Below are 16,605 nucleotides of genomic sequence, written 5' to 3' on the forward strand. Positions count from 1 at the left end.
GGCAGCGCGTCCCCGTCCTATCGCAGCCCGGGCGTGGGGCTCCGCCGCCGGACGCTGCCCACGGGCACCGGCCCAGGGGGAAGGGCCGCAGGTTCCCAAGGTGACCCGTCTGCCGCGGCCCCGCGCCAACACCGACCCCTGGCCCGGGGTGGCCCCAGCCCCTGCCACCCTCCAGGACGGCGGGAATCGGCTTCTCAACCCTCAAGAAGAAATCGAGAGCCACCCTCTGCAGCAATAAACTTGACATGTTTATTAATTAAACTATCACTTAAATAAAAAAAAGTGCATAGAAAATAAACATGTTTAAAAACTCCTTTGTTTTTTTGTTTTTTACAACTATGTACACTTTTTTATTTTTACATTCAGTCTTTTGCAGAGCTTTCAGCATTTTTTTAAACTATTAAAGTATTTCCTTCTTCCCTGTGACAGGGAGTTAACACTGATGTACTTTAGACACGTTTCCTCTTTTTTTTTTTAAAAAAAAAAAACAAACAACCAGAAGCTTGGAAGAACACAAGAAAAAAAAGAAGAGATTTGTTATACATGATAAGTTGTCAAGAAATGTATCTCTAGAACATAACCTTGCCTTTGCAGAGCTTTTTTTTTTTTTGCTTTTTTTTTTTTGAAACAATTATTCACCTACCTGTATTTACTAAAGAGACTGTTAAGTTCAATAAAAGAAACACCACAAGTATAGTTCTCGGTTGATAGACAAAGCTACTGTACCTCGTTAAAAAGATACCAGGAAAGCACAGAGCACATTTTTTTCCCCTATATGCAGGTGGTACCCCAACATTCATAACCAAAACGCGAGGAAGAAAAGGAAGAAACCAAGTGGTACAAGTACTGACTGGTAACACGAAGGGCAGTGAAAGGCCGCGCCGCTCGCCCCCGGCTGCCCTCGCCCCAGCAGGGAACGCGCCGCGCGGCTTTCCCAGCCATCGGTAGCGACTGTAACACAATCCTTATCTATAGTGTTAAGAGAATTAAAAGCCATGAACCGATACTGAACTAGGCTTCATTACACGGTGCATTACTATATTAGTTCCTATATATATCGTATTTATAGTTATAAAAAAAACTTGAGAGTGGCGAGAGTGGACCAGTAGTATGGGTTTGGGTGGCATGATTCTGCACGAAGACCGTCTCGCTGAAGAACCTGGTATTGCTTCAAAATGAAAGGAAACCAGAAAGAAAAGATACCCAGCCCTTTGCAATGACCCGCTTTTCCTTAAAAAAAAAAAAACCACGTCGGTTTGTACAAAGAAAAAATAAACGCCCTAAGGTTCCTCTTTTTTGTGTGTGTTTTTTTTTTTTTTTCTAGTATTTTCAGATACCGCGATCTGTGTCAGTCCTTATAAAATATACATTCATACACGGGGGAGCTGCGTGGCACGCACAGCCAGCCCAGGTGGTGGGGAGCCCACGCGCTCAACGCCGTGGTGCAGCGTCCCGGGGGAACGGGTGGTTTCACTGACCACGGCGGCTCCCACCGGGGCAGCGGCAAGGGGGGTAGCAGCAAAGCGGGCAGCCGGCGGGTTTGGGGGCTCCCACGGCACGCCGCTCCCCCCGACCCTGCTCCCCGTGCGGGGTGGCTGCGGGCAGGGGTCCCGGCGGGAGCCCCCTCTCGCGGCCAGAACGGATCCGCTCACTGGGGAAGAGGCACCCGGGGCGGCAGTGCCGGGGGACGGGAGGCCCCAGGCCATGCCCAGGTGAGGGCTGGCCCCCAGCTCGGCCGCCAAACGGGAGAGGGCCCAGGAGCGCGGGGCCCAGACCCCCGGCCGGTATGTGCGTTCCCGAACTGTCAGTGCATCAAATCATCTCAGTCACAAATGCAGCGTCAACCAGACTTTGCTTCCTGCAGTCACCACCCAAACGCCGTCACACAGTGCAATAAGGACAGGGAGCCGGCAGCGCCCGGCCCCCCCAGTGCCGCGTTTTGTTCTCCGGTGAGGGGAAGGGTCTCGGGGCCTGCAGGGTCCGGGGCGCCGCGAGCGCTGGGGAGTTCGCGGCCCCCCAGTCCCTGTCCCACCGTTCCAGAGCAGCCCCCGAGCGGCTGAGCCACCCTGGGAGGGCTGGGAAAAGCCAGGGCGCTGCCCACGCTCCCTCTGCCGCAGGAAAAAACTCACCCACCTGCAGAGAGAGGCTGTGGGGTGAGGTGCGTGCCCCGGGCCAGCCTCCCTGCCAAAGAGGGATCGGGGCTCAGGTCTCCCGTTTTCCCTCGTTTTTCCTTTTTAAACGTGTGCAGGGCAAGGCAGAATTACGCCTCCTGCCTGGGGCGCTTCCTAAGCTCCGAACTTCTCCCTCCCGCCCCTGTCTCAACGGGTAAGTCAAGTTTAAGGTCCAGCCAAACCTCCTGGGAACAGTTACTGAAGTCAAAAAGGCAGAACAAGAGTAAAAAATAAAAATAAAGTGTACCCGCCCCCCTCTGGAGAAAGTATCAGACTGTGTCCAGCCAGGTATTTCCTACAACCGTCCTATGAAAATAAAAAAATCATTAAAAAGAGATTCTCTTAAATTAGGATAATACCACTGTTTAAAAAGCCTCGTCATAAGTGCTTTCCCCTATGAAGTGCTTCTCATAGAAAAATATACAAAATATATTTACATTTATAAAACCTTAAATACTAAACTGTAAACAGAACAGAGTAAAATCCAATGTTGTCGTTAGTTCGGCTTGGGGCTTTTTACTTCTCTCTGTTTCCATGCTGGAGGCGCAGGGCAGACCCGGGCAGGAGGGGCACCGACGCTGCTCGAACGAGGATGACGGGGTCGCCGCGTCTGCTGCCGATGCGCTCGGTCCCTCGGCTGCCCCGTCCCGACCGCCCCCCGTCCCGCGTGGGCAGCTCCTGCTCTGCCCGATGCCTCCTCCGGCGCCTCGCGGGAAAGGGGACGCGGTGACGCAGCTCCACCCGTGCGAGGAGACCCGCGGGGCGGCGGAGCCGAGCCCAGGAGCCGGCGGGAGCCTCCACCCGCGTCCTGCCCAGCTCCCGCTCTGCCCCGGAGCCCTCCCTGCTCCCTGCCAGGCTGGGGATGGTGGGCGCTGCCGTGGGGAACCTTTTTCTCACAAAGACCTACCGCGCCGTAGCTGCTGGCACAAGCCCCCTCTCTGCCAAGGGACGGCAGAACTCCCCACGCTCGGGCAGGGATGTCGGAGCGAAGCGCTGCCCAAACCCTCCTCCACGCCCCCCGGCTCAGCCCTCCCATTGACGCCGGCCGAGCCGGACCCGTCCTTGCAGCCACCCCGTGGCAGCACGGCCCGAGGAGCCACGGGGAACCACGGGCACACACGGCCCCGCTCCCTGGGAGGAAAATGGCTCAAACGCCGCCGTGCTGCCGAGCCCCTGCCACAGCCCCCGGGCGAGGAGGAGCAGGGGAGCTCGAGCTGAGAGACCGAGCGGGGACAGCACCCGCCCGCGCTCCTGTCGCCTCTCCCGCTCGTTAGCCCCACGCTGAGAAACAAACACCGGGGTTGGGGGAAATGAGAATAGCAAAAACATAATCACACTGAGGATCTTCTCCAGTCGCCCGTGTCCTTCACAAGGGTGAGTGTGCGCATGCGAGACATGAAGATGTGGACTCTGACAGAGAAACGGCCCCAGTCCGGCGCCCGGGCCCGGCCAATCGTCACTCCCGCTCCGTCTGCGCGGCCAGGGAGGGCTCCTCCAAGCTTTGGTTGGCCCCGGGCCCCTTGGGGCTCGCTTGCAGCCGACAGAAGTTCTAGTTTAAAAACTTCCTGCACTTCTTGGCGCCGCAGTTACAGGGCAGCTTGTTGCTGGCATCCTCGATGGGGAACTTGTAGTCGTAGGTGAGCTCCTCCCCCCGGTAGATTTTGCGCATGGCGAAGATGACGATGTGCTTCTGGCCGTCGATGTTGATGACCCGGGAGTAGCAGTTGGGCTCGCAGGAGTGGTTGATGAAGCGGGCCGCGTTCCCGTGCATGGTGGCATCGACCACCTCCGAGTCGTCGATGCGGAACATGTAGCAGCCGATGCCCTGGGTGGGGAGGACGTGGGGTGGGCTCGGGTAGAGCCACGCGAGCGGGCTGGCAGCCCAGCATGGCCCGGCACGGCCCGGCACAGCACAGCACAGCACAGCCAGCGTGCCCCAAGCCCCGGGAGCGTCTGCCAGTGCTCTGCCGGTGCCCCATGAGCTGGAACCCACCCGTCCCCATGCTCCCCGCCTCAGCCATGCTACGATGGGGCCCAGACCTCTCCCCACCCAAAGGACACACCACAAAGTGCCGCCAGAGCCCCGTCGAGAAGGGAAAGATCCCGGACAGCCTGGCACCCCCAGCCACCATGTCCCAAAGGCAGCTGCCCCACCAGCCCGTCCGGCCTCCGCAGCCCCTGTCTCACTCTCCCGCACTCTTTAAGAGTGTCGCCAGAAGACCAGAACTCACCTTACTGTCGTAGTACTTCTCTCGTTTGTCAGTGAGGATGGAGCGAATGACATTGCCTGAATATTCGATCACCATCTCACCTGCATCGATGTTCCTTTTGCAGAACAGACCCCGGCCGTGGATGGGAGACCTAAAGAAGCAGCAAGATTTCAAACGATACAAGCGAAGCCCAGAAACAGAAGGTGGCAAAACTGCAGAAACCGGGTCCTTCGTTACAGGGGTCGCTGCGGTCTCGCCACTCGTCTGCAGCAGAACGCTAACGAGGGCAGTACCAGGTCCCTCCCGCCTGCCCCGAGCACGCGCCCCGGCCATCCCCAGGGTAAGCCAGCAAGGAACAAGTACTTTTTGCTGGGGATTACTTCACAAATACGTAACTTGGGTGGAGATGAGGAGGAGGGAAAATCCCCAGACCTGCTTTATCCCCTCAATGTTTTAGTCACATGCACAGACAAGACAGAGTTTTGCCCCTCCTCTGTCCCAGAGCCAAACTGTACCTGTAGACACCAACCGCCTCCTTGGAGGTCTTCTTCAAGTGTCGGAAGCGCATGGGCATCGGCAGATCCATACTGGTCGCCCTCCTAGAACAAAGAGACGCTGCTGAGGAGGAACCTTCATGGGAGAGCCTGTCCCAGGTATTACCCAGAGACTTTCCAGGATACAGGAACTTAGATGCTGCAGCAGTGCAGCCCACTGAGAACACAATCAAAATTAATTCGGTGGTTTTATATAAATGTGAAAGATCATTTCCTCCCTTTTCTGCCCCAATTCTCACCAAACTGATTTACATTAGGAAGGAAAAGAAACGTTCAAAGGAAGAGGGATCTGGCAGCCACCTTCAGCTGCCAGTTCTCTCCTCTACACTCGCCAGCTTTCAAGTTCTAAGGGCCACCTCAAAGGACACAGTGCATAACGGAGCCTGGTCACATTGTAACACCACAGCATCTTTCTCCCCTGGGAAGTTTTAAACCCCACTGCATACCGGGCTGATTTCAGCTGTACTTCTTCCTCTTCCTCATCGTTTGGGTTGTATTCTGGTGGCTGCCGGTGTTTAGAAGCCAAGAAATTAAACATATCAAATGCAGATTTCCTGCAATTTAAAGAGACACAGGAAATCTGTTTTACCGACTGAAAAGAAACATGTGGCTGCCACAACAGTTTGACACAGTGCTTTACACCCCTCCAGCCTGCCCTCCCCCAAAGCCTTCCATGCATTAGGGTAACACAACTGTTTCTGAAAATCCAGCACCAGCCTGGACCGCTCTGCTAAACAAAGAAATGGGCAACAAGGTGGCACAGAAAAAAGTGCAAGCTCAGAAGATGCATTATGCATTATGCATTATAGTGCAAGTTGCCAACATTTCTTTTTAATCGAGAGCTTGAGGGCTGCAGAGGTTCGCTGCTTCTGCTCTGCCATATTCCTGAGTGAACGGGCCGTTACCCGTGGCAACGACCAAGCGCACACTTGCCTCAGGTGGACTTCGGCCCGAGCAGAGCCGTGGGGATTCAGAGGAGGTTCGTTGGCCTCCTCTGGCTTGTGGAATCTGAACTTGTAGTTGTGGCAGTGCTTGGCGCCGTACAGCTGCTCGATCAGGAACACCACGGTGTCGTGGATAATCCCCAGCATCCTCAAACCGTTCACGCCTGGGATGAGGAACAGAGCACAACCAAACACCCGGCTGACCACACAGACTTGGCGCAGGAGGGTGCAGCAGCTCGGCGAGCACAGCTCAGGCCGCAGCCTGCAGCGCTCACAGAAGCGCCGTATTGGTCCCGTTCATTCCCCGTAGGAGTTCTCAGTTGGGAAGGAATTATCCTCCCAAAAGCATCAGCAGCAAGACCGAGACTCGTAAGACTCTGATCCCCAAGAGGCTCACGGAAAGATCCGTTTGCTCTCATCCCTTCAAAGGCGCGGCAGAAGCGAGCACGGTGCCGGGCATTACCTGCGAAGGAAAGCTGTTTGAGGCGCGCGTTGGAACGGGCTTCCTGGACCTTGTCGGTCAGCGACTTCCAGGCGTCTGCAGTCGTACAAAGAGAAGACAAGACAGTGAAGAGCTCCTGCGTGCTGGGCGCCGAGAGCTGCGACACAGGGGCCTCCGCGCCTCACACTGTGCCGCATCTCGGCAGGTTTCCAGTGAAACAACAGACATCGGTGGACTTCGATGTACGTTTGCCAACCCGTGCCGGTGTTTAAATATGCTAATTGAACAGGATGAAGCTTGCATCCTTTCGTGGGCCACCAATTAAGATCCTCAGATCCAACTGCTTCCATCCTCTCCAAAAATCACTTTGGCATAAAGGGGAGTGAGCAACTTCAGCAGGTGGCCCGGAGGAAAAGCCTAGATACCCGCCTGCCTGACCCACACGGACAAAGCATGGTTTAACAGCATCGCCCAACTGAGAGATGAGACAAAACGGGACGATGACTTAAAAAGAAAACAATCACCCAACCTTTTCAATATAATCCAGACATTGCTAGGAATTAGGACAGTGAAACAACTGTTTGGGTTTTTTTAAAAATCCATTGAAAAAGCAAGCAAGAGATCCTCAGAAGTCGTAATTTTACTTCTAGCAAGGAAAGCTAAAACCAGTAGAACCGGAACTATGCACTTCTCACCTTCAATGCTTTCGGCGCAGATTTGGAAACCATCGTCACTAGAGATCTCAAACACCAAACCTTTCTTGGGTTTCTTCTCACCAAGACACTCTTTCCTCTTTTGTTCTTGCTGAAGCCAGAACATAAGTGGGGAGCTGAAAGTGCTCTCTTCCTCCTCAAGAGCTTTTGAGCCTAGAACAGACAGAACCCAGCATGAAGATGGACCTTGGGTAGAAGAACGTTTCTTCCACTGGTTGCTCCACAGCTGGAAATGACTTACTAACTTGCCTTTTGACCAGTAAATCCATCCAAGAAAAAAACAACCCTAGACTGTGTTGTAATAAGAGTGTAAAAGCTCAAGTGTTGAAATTTCTACAAACTCAAAATAGAGATGTGAGTATGAGTCCAATATCTATTAATAGCAAGCAAACCTTTCCTCCCTTCAGAGCAAGAACAACACGACTATCAGCTCTGAGATTTTTTTCCTGAGAGGAGGAGACACACAAAAATCAAGACTTCAGGTACTTGTTTCCCACTCCTGGAGAATCTCAAGACTCGGTGCTTTCAAAGAAATGACATACCTGCATTTTGTTGCTCGTTTGTTGAGTTCTGTGTTGACTGAGATTCTGGGAGGACTGCCGTTTGCCTTGGGAGGGAAGGAAGCGAACATGGAGAAAAATATTTAACAGCCTGTCTCATTTCCTCACCAGCCCCGAGCAGCTGGCTATAAAATCTTCAGAACTACACAGAGATACAAGAACCTTTTTCCAGCTCAGATGTTCTCATATCAGTTCACCTGGAAACAACCCAACACGGACTCTGCTCAGCAGCGTTAATTTCTGAGGCGTCTATCAGTCTGTGGGTAGCAGTCTCATTTAATACAGCCCATGACCCGTTCTCTGAACTGGCCCGACTCCGCCGTAAGGCGTGGGCTAACGTACGACCAGTCAACGCCATATGAGGAGTCGTCCTCTCTGCAAGCAGGAAGCTTCTCAGAGCTATGCGCAACTTACTTAAAAAATGGCTCCATATTACAACAAAATGGGACTAATTTCAGACTGAAAGCTCCCAAGATATTTTAAGTAGCAAAGCACGACTTCTCACGTTCTCTGTATAAATTTCCTTAAGCTCAGGCGAGGAGCCTGTGATGGAAAAGCCTGTTCAACGCTCACCCTGCCGACTGGTCACACTGCTTCTGCGACGGCTGATCGACGCTCGCTGCATCCTGCGTATCTGCCTTCAGAGCTGCAGTCCTGGAACAACAAGATTGAGGAGCGCTCACAGAACCTGTCAAGCCACAGGTGCCATAAACGAGTATGGACAGCAGTAACGGAGCCACTGGGAGCTGCCCCAAGAGGTTCAGCACGAGAACAGAGGGGTAACACCTGCTCCTATGCTACAAGGGACTGGACGACCCCTCCAGCGGCACATCAGAACCAGGCCCTGCGAGGGGAAGGAGGAGTGTGAACCCAGGTGCCAAGGGACACACGCCTGAGTAGCCCTAAGCAAAGAGCTTGGGAGTCAAGCGGTGCGTGGCGGGATGTGGACAGAGCTACAGGAAACTCGTACAGACTCCAACAAATTGGCAAGTGTCAACGGCACAAAAAAAAGCCTTTTTAAAAGGTTGAGCTGTCTGAAGTGTTTCAGATCATTGCTTTACAAACAAGACTTACTACAAGACATTAAGATGATCGGGGAATTACACAAGCGATGTGCACTGCTTCTCGGGTACCAGAAGACAGAAGTTACTGCCTCTGAGTACCAGCAGTCGCTTTGAAGAGGTCCCTCACCAGCCAGGACTGGAGGTCAGCGGCACAACGTCTTCAGGGAAATGCATAATTGTGGGCAGTGTGATACAAGCCCAGAGCTACGGCCCACCCCAATAAAACTATCTGGGTTTTGTGTAGAACACAGACCAGCAGCTCATGTTCTCTCTATGGATCCGTATTTCAGAGTCAGTTCAAATGTCACTTTAAGGCAAGGTCTGGAAGGGGATCCTCTGCTGTGAGACAAGCGCAGGCTACGTATGCTGCTCTGACAGGGCGCAAGATTCTCCCTGTTCTCCCAGTTCCTGCCCAGCCTCCCATGCCTGCAGGGACCAAGGAGGAGGGGAGTGGGGCTGGAAGAATAAACTGCACACTGGAGAGACACTAAGCTCACAGAAACTGGTGTGCAGATGACCGAGGCAACACCCTAACAGCGCGTCACGGCAGTGCCTTAGCACGCTGCTCATAGCACGATTCAGACTTCTAGAGAGCTTACGCACACTGGCAACAGAAAGGAATAGAACCCATCGCCCTTCTGAGTGCCACTTTCTCTACTGATGCCTCTGAAAGACTCTTTATTTACCAGAGGGGTCAACAATGAGTAAAGTCCTCATAAGGCTGGCCCTCAAGTTTTTCATCCTTCCCTTTCCAGAGGTAAAAGTTCCAGTAACAACTTTTGCATCGACTTTCTGCTTGGCAGCTGAGGTTTCCACCTCAGAAACTACCAAAAGGAAGATTGGCTGCAGAAACCAGCATGAGACGCTTTCATACATCATTACAAAACCTCAGGGATGAGCAAAACCAAACACTCCTCTTACCCTGTAGCCAAGACCTGGGGTACAGCCATGGCCCCTCGGTCAGGAACGTGCGCTTCGGAGGAACCGCTCCACACATGAGAAGTTTTGTGCTTCTTTCCGCTCCCTTTGTCTAAGGACGGCTGAATGCGTTTGATTTTTGGCTTTGTTTTCGTGGGCCCCAGCACGGAGCTACTCGCAGACTGCTGACCAGATGATGGGGAGCCTCCCGGCGATGCTGAACTGGCATGCATCACCGACGAGGAAGCCTTGTTCTGTTCCAGCCCGGAATTACCAGGAACATCAACCAGCTGCGGAAAGCTCGACAACTGCGTCGCTGCCGAGGCCGTGCCAAGGTCCAGCTGGGAGGAAGCCACCCCGGTTTTGCTGGCTAAGAGCTGTGTCATGTGCTGAAGCTGGTAGGAGCCTTCTGGGTCAGTAGACGAGGGAGCGACCGTCATGCCCATCGTCTGTGCCGATGGCAGGACACATATGCTCGATGCAGCCGTCATCGCCGTCGTAGACGGGGTTTGGGACGCTCCCAGCTGCGAAAACATCCCAGAACTTGGTGGTAAAGTCATGTGCTGCTCCTGAAGACCAAGGCTTTGGTGACTAGCTTTGATCAGGAGGTTGCTTATCGAACCAAGGTCCCCCAGTAATCCAGGGCTAGTTAACGTTACTGAACTTTGTCCCAGAACGTGGCCAGGAACTGACCCGCCAGTAGTGGGGGCTGCCGTGGCCTGCATGGATACGACATTCAGCACTGAGGAGCTTGATGCTAGGCCTGATACAGGCCCTGCGGGGAGGTGACTGGCGTCTGGCCCAATAACGCTGGGCGACGTGCCGACCGCGGTCGTGGTCCCACCTTGTGGGAGCAGAGATGTCTGCTCAAAATACATGACCCCAGACTTGGACCTTTTGATGATGTTGGGGACGGTTCTGTGGGATGTTGAGTTCGCAATGGTTCCCAAGTCCAACGGGTGGTTGGAAATCTGGGAAGGAGCAAAGTTAATCAAGGTCATGTTGGAGACCATGTCGGGAGGAGCTATAGCAGAAGGGGCTCCGGAAGGAGCCAACTTCTTCGTCTTCCGTGACTGCAGACGAGATATGGGCCGTTTCTTGCCCAGGGCAGCAGCTGGGGTGGAAGCAGTGGTGCCCAGGTCTGGCCTCTGACTGGCTTCAGACACCAGGAGCTGCGGGTCAGGGGGCGGCTGCACACCAATCAGAAGACCCGGCGAGGGACTGCTGATGTTCGGGGGGAAGCTGGTCTGAGAGGCCGTGGAGAAGGGGTGTATGTGCTGGTGATGGGACATGGGCAGCAGCCCCTTGCTGGCGGGAGGGAACAACGACTGGGATGAGGGCAAGCTGGGATTCAAGCCTGTGGTCAGCGTGAGCCCACTGCCCATGGGCCCCAGCACCGAGGCGCTGGTCTCCATCACGCTCTGCGCGGAACTCACGGATGGCGTCAGCTGGATCTTCTGAGTGACGCCGTTGGGAAGGGTCTGCAGGACGTACAGTGGCTGCATGTTCTGATTGACCACCAGAAGTTTTTCTGCAGCTGGCTTGAGGTGGGGCGGCGTTGTCTGCACGGCGGCGTTGGAGATCTGCGAGGGGCCGGGGCTGTCCGTGGAGTTTGGCACGTACTTCTGGCTCTGGAGGGGAACGGTGGGCGATACTGGCACCTGGATACCTGGCGTCCCGCTGTTTCTGGTCAAATCCTGGTTGCTGCCGTGGCCCTGCTCGACGGGGCCGCAGGGCGGGCTGGCGATGTGCTCCGCATCGATGTGACCCTGGATGAAGTGATCGGGCGTCATGTGCCCTTCAGGGCTCGGGTCCACTCCAGGACTCAGGAGAGCTCCGTCACCCTCCCCCGAGGCAGACTTCTCAGTGACTGTCACCCTCTTTTCCCCAGACTCCGTGGATGGCAAGGCGAGCATCGACCTCTCTCCTGAGGAGGAGAGAGATGACTCCGAGATGACGGCGAGCCTGTTGTGGTTCTGGCTGGGCACTGTGGGGCTGCGAGTGGTCAGCACCGAGAGGTCGGAGGGCAGCTCCAGTGGCAGCTCAAACTGCTCCTCCGCCGAGATGGAGGAAGAGACGCTGCTGTCCACCGGCTCGGCAGTTGGCAGCTGCTGGGAGAACACCTCAAACAAACCCATGTCCTTGCCACGGTTGCTGTCGAGACCTAACCCTTCTCCCAGCGTTAGCAGCTCCGATGACGAGGACTCCGGGCTCTCTCCCAAGGCCTGCATGGACGGCGTGTTCTTCAGCACGAAGTCCATGATGTCGGATGGGAGGATGTTCCCGCAGTCGTCGCTGTTGTTGTTGTCAGAGTCGGATTTCAGAAGTTCTGTGTTAAAAGTGTCCAGTAAGTTCTTGTCAGAGGGCGTGCTGGCGTGGGCCCTGCGGCCGCTTTCCAAGGAGCTCAGCTGAGCCTCCAGCGAGTCCTGACCCTGCGCTTTCACCCTGCTCACGGGGTGGCAGTTATCAATCTTGGGGTCAGCTTTGTGGACGGCGGAGCTCTTGGTGACTTGCACTTTCTCTCCTGTTTCTTCGCTTCTATCTAGTTTTAAGTTCTCCGTTCCATTTTCTTTACCACTCCTTTTAGTCACTTGACTGACTTTTCTGGTTGTTGCCGTGACGCTGGTATCGCTTTCAGTTCCATCATCCACACCATCAAGCTGAGAGATTTTTGGAAGATCGCACTGCTCCTCCTCCCTGAATAAGTTATGGGATGCAAGCCTCTCCTCTGGGTTCGAGGAAACCACCGTTCTAGTGAAATTATAGTAGTATAAGTCATCTTCATCCGACGTGCTCAAGTCATCGGCGCCGTCCACCTGGCCTTCCGCAGATCGCTTCCCGCGCTTCTTCCCCGTGGAGTTACTGTAGAAGGGAATGTCTTCCTCCCCGTAAGACCTCACGCCGTACAGAGGAGTCAAGCCAAAGAACATGTTGGATCTGGCCCGAGCACTCCTCCGTGGGTAGCGCCGCTTGTACGAGCCTTCTTCTTGAGCTTTACTTCCATCCTGGAGCATCAGGTTGTTGTCTTGAACAGGCAGATTTTCGTACGCATTATTCTGAGAGTCCTGTGCTGGCGCATCACTTGGACTTCCTTGAACCACAGGGTTGTCTTCTGGGCTTTCCAAAGTCGAGGAGGGCTCTGCCAAAGCGGCCAGTTCTGCTCCTGCAGACTGAGGTTCAGCATCACTTTCCTGCTGGGCGTTTTTAGACTGGTTTTCGCTTTCCATCTTGAGAGGAGTCAGAGTGACTTTGACAGTGCGTTTTCTGGATGCCGGCGATTCCTTAGGGGCTGCTTCGGTCAGCACTGCAGAACCTTTGGACGGCCCTTGAGAAGGTGGGGACTTCTCGCCAGCTTTTTCGGCGGGAATGTTATTACATAACCTCTGGCTCATTTGTTCAGTTGCCAAACCCTGGTTACCGAATTCCGGTTTCAGGTTTCCTTCGTCACCGCCTACCGCTTGACTTGAATCCGTAAGAGATTTCAGGGAATGCTTCTCTTTGAAACCCTCTTTCATCACCTTTTTCCCTTTCTGACGCCTCTCTCTGGGGGCAGAAGCTGCCTGCTCGCTTGCTGCAGGAGATCTGCTATTTACTCCAGCAGACTTCAAGGCCTTCGCATCCATCTCCTCAACCACGGGTGCCTTCTCCGGCTGCACAGGTTCCACGTGCTGATCTCTCTCTTTCCTTGGGCCTCTCTGATGCAAAGGTGGAAAGGCTATTGCTTCTTTGGAAGAAAATGATCCTGAGCATTCCTGAAAGGTTCCTATTTTAACATGCATTTCCACGCCTGGTGAACTGGTTGGTTGAGTGGACATTTTGGCATTTCCTCCAGAAGCAAAACTATGAGTGGAATAGTCTGGGTCCTTTGAGGTCAGCGTTTTCATCTTCTCTCCCTTTGAAGGTGTGCCTTTGGCTATCCCATCCGAACTGCTAGAATGTTTTCCTTCCGTAGCCTGAGGTGCATCCACCGGATAAGTTTTACACCCACTTGCAGCCATTGTTTTCTGGGAGGATGAACTGGTAGAGCTGCTCTGAACTGGGGCGCTTGGAGCACTGGTGCTCACTGATCCCACAAAGCGGTCAGCGCCTTTGAGGCTCAGTTCGTGTTCCGAAGAGGACCCCACGCTGGAAACTGAAGATACGCTGTGCCTGGAGTAAGTGTTCCCAGCTCGTGTGGGGGAAATCATCCGGAGCTTTGATTGCTGCTGGGACAAAGAGGAGGTGCTGTGTCTCCTAGAACCGATGCTCTTCAGTCCCGAGGACAGGAGTGGATCTCCTACTGTCACGATTTCGTGGGTCACCGGGGTGGGACTTCCTGAGAAAATAAGGCAAGAGAGACTGTCAAGGGATCTGAAACCTTCCCAGTCAGCACAGACCCAACTCCTTCATGCAAAGCAGCAGAAATTACAAACCAGCCAAACCTTTCAGACAAGTAGCGTTAACCTAACGATGAGATGGGCATTAAATACATAACACCATCAATGGGTTTTCCCCACACAGAGCTGACAAGTCCCCATCTCTAGTTGAGCTAGTTGAGTAGCTCAACTTTAGATGTGAATTTTCAATGTCAGTTTGAAGCAAAACCTGACTCATTCATACAGAAGTAACAGCTGAACTACACCACCAGACTGCCCAGTCTCTCCAGAAAAATAATGACCGAGATATTAAGTCCCTAACTCACATTACAGATCTGCGGAGTGACTGCTGTTATATTGCCCAAACACTGCCTTCCTCATCCCAGGGGAATTTCTGTTTCAGTTGTACATTTATCAACAGACTGCTCTACTGTATATTTTCAGAACTTTCCTTCCCTCAAGCCTATTGCCATTTCACTACTTTCTCTAGAAACAGAAAACTAAACACCACGTTCTGAATGAAGCCAAAAACAAGACAAGCCTAACCAAAAATATTTCCAAAACAAACAAACTAAACCTCCCCCAAACCCGAACATCAAAGTCGTCAGCAGTGGAAATACCTGCAGAGGGCAGCGGCCTAGAGCCAGGAGATCTCTGCGTGGACGGGTAACTCGGCGTCCTGATCCTGGGAGCCTTTGAGGCCGCGGGATAGTAACAGGAACTGGAGGTCTGAGAATGCAAGGGACGGTCTGGTGATGGCGGGTTTACAATTTCCGGGGTACTTCGGCTGTCTTTAGGTAGAGTTTCTGTTGTTGCAAAAAAGAGAAATAACAGGATAAGCCGTCACTGAATCCTGACAGCTATGATCTGACAAAGTAAGAACTGCTATCAGGTTTCGCCGGGAGAATCAGGGTATTTGTTAAATAAACACAAAGGCAAAGATTACTCCTCCTCTACTGTCAGATAACAGCTGGTTTCTTCTCCTAAAAACACTTTCAAATACTTGGAGCAATACAGTAACCCTTGGCTCACACATGAATTTCCATTATATTTTAATAAAATGTAAGATTCTATGTTGACAATGACAACTGTTACCAATGTTTTAAGAAATCTTGCACAGCCACACCTCCTGGGAACTGAAAAGATTAGGGTGGAGATTTATTCTTAACAATTTTTTTTTTAAACTCACTTATAGATACAGAGAAAGCAGCTTGGAAATACAGAGGCAGTGCAGTACTACTACTTAACACCCCCTGTATTACACACCAACACTGATGCCTGAAGTACAATTTGAAGTTTCAGATCACTAGAAAAACCTCAGATCTGTAGACTACAAAGGATTACTACAGTAGCTTTTGTTTGGCTGAGATTTTCAGAGTTGCCAGTACACCCAGGAGCTTAGCTTTTCTTTTTTCTTTTTTTTTTTTTTTTTTTTTTTTTTTTTTTTTTTTTGTTAGAAAAATCTCAAGGTGCTGTAACACAACCTGAGGCAGATACAGCCCAAAGTGGTTTAAGACACACAGGTCCTATCCGTCGCCTGACTTTCTGGTAAGGTGACCCGACAGTGAAAACACGTGGAGGCCACCCCTTTGGGGAGCCCTGGAGAGGTTACCTGCAAGGGGAACCGGGCTATGGGCGATGGTTCTGTTATCGTCGTGCTCGACGGTGCTGTTGATGTCAGGCTCTATGACTGGGGGGCGGCACTCCATGATCTTGCAGGTGTACACACAGCGCTTCCTGGCATCCGTCGTGCTCCAGTACACCCTGGAGCACCTGGAAGGGAATTCAAATGTAAAACAATTTACTCAATGTCGAGTAAACCTCAGCATTCCTATTTTAAAGCTACAGTCCGTTTTTACATACGTTACTACAGTGCTGGTTTGGCATCTACTATGCTAAAAGACACGTCAGCATGGAACAGCTCATACTCACTGGTAGCCGATGGGAAACAACTTATCTTCACAGTCTGAGAGGTCATTCAGAATTCCTAAACAGTCTATCGTCATCGAACCTGAGCAGAGAGGGGAACAGAGAAGTGCTGTGAACCAGACTCCAGCATCAAAGGTGGGCTGAGAGCCCAGACACCAGATCATACCAATCATCATGTGGATGTTCTCGGGTTCCAAGCCACTCAGAAATTTTCTTCTCAAGCTGATCCCTTCAAAGTCCACAAACACTCTCCTAAGAACTTCAAACCCATTCTCAGGAACCACCTGGAACAACAATTCAGAAAACTTCTCGTTAATTTTAAAAGAAGCACCGTGTGTATGCTATACTGTCTAACTCGATCCTCGTTTGCTTCTTCGGTCCCCGACCCACCGCATGGGGCTACTCGCCAGACTGCCCCATGCCAGCTGCCTCGCCGGCTGCTCCTGAGCAGCACTGCTCTCCGGAAGGAACACGTTCAACATCATTAACTCGAAATTAAGGTGCTCATGGCTACAGGCTAACCCCACCTTCAGACGAGGCAGGGTGTGAAAGGATCTCACCTCTCCTTTGATCAAGTCACGATGCCTCTGGCAGTAAACTTTCTTATCGTCCAGAAAGACACAGTTCTTGGCGCGTGAGCACATGAAATGATAGTTACTTGTACAGGAAGTGAGGCAGCAGCCTACTGTGGCGCCTGACTTCTGGCAGAATTCACATCTCTGCAAGAGTGGAAAAAAAAAAAAGT

At 52.6% G+C, this 16,605-nt stretch overlaps 1 protein-coding gene across 2 annotated transcripts in view; it reads right to left on the minus strand.

Annotated features, from left to right (window-relative positions):
- Positions 1-3,392: 3,392 nt before the first annotated feature.
- The window catches only part of KMT2A (lysine methyltransferase 2A), a 33,036-nt gene continuing 19,823 nt past the window's right edge, over positions 3,393-16,605 (minus strand). For both annotated transcript variants that reach the window (XM_026863834.1, XM_026863835.1), the window contains exons 21-35: positions 16,421-16,579; positions 16,027-16,144; positions 15,864-15,942; positions 15,544-15,704; positions 14,552-14,737; positions 9,580-13,891; positions 8,168-8,248; positions 7,577-7,641; positions 7,017-7,187; positions 6,343-6,417; positions 5,869-6,043; positions 5,382-5,489; positions 4,897-4,980; positions 4,403-4,532; positions 3,393-3,996 (exon numbers count right to left, since the gene is read on the minus strand). In XM_026863834.1, the coding sequence (XP_026719635.1) occupies positions 3,721-3,996; positions 4,403-4,532; positions 4,897-4,980; positions 5,382-5,489; positions 5,869-6,043; positions 6,343-6,417; positions 7,017-7,187; positions 7,577-7,641; positions 8,168-8,248; positions 9,580-13,891; positions 14,552-14,737; positions 15,544-15,704; positions 15,864-15,942; positions 16,027-16,144; positions 16,421-16,579 (6,180 nt within the window). In that variant the 3' untranslated portion in view covers positions 3,393-3,720. The remainder of the gene's footprint in view (positions 3,997-4,402; positions 4,533-4,896; positions 4,981-5,381; positions 5,490-5,868; positions 6,044-6,342; positions 6,418-7,016; positions 7,188-7,576; positions 7,642-8,167; positions 8,249-9,579; positions 13,892-14,551; positions 14,738-15,543; positions 15,705-15,863; positions 15,943-16,026; positions 16,145-16,420; positions 16,580-16,605) is intronic.

This window comes from Athene cunicularia (assembly GCF_003259725.1).
Source record: "Athene cunicularia isolate RWA chromosome 24 unlocalized genomic scaffold, athCun1 chr24_part2, whole genome shotgun sequence".
In the NCBI taxonomy this organism is placed as follows: domain Eukaryota; kingdom Metazoa; phylum Chordata; class Aves; order Strigiformes; family Strigidae; genus Athene; species Athene cunicularia.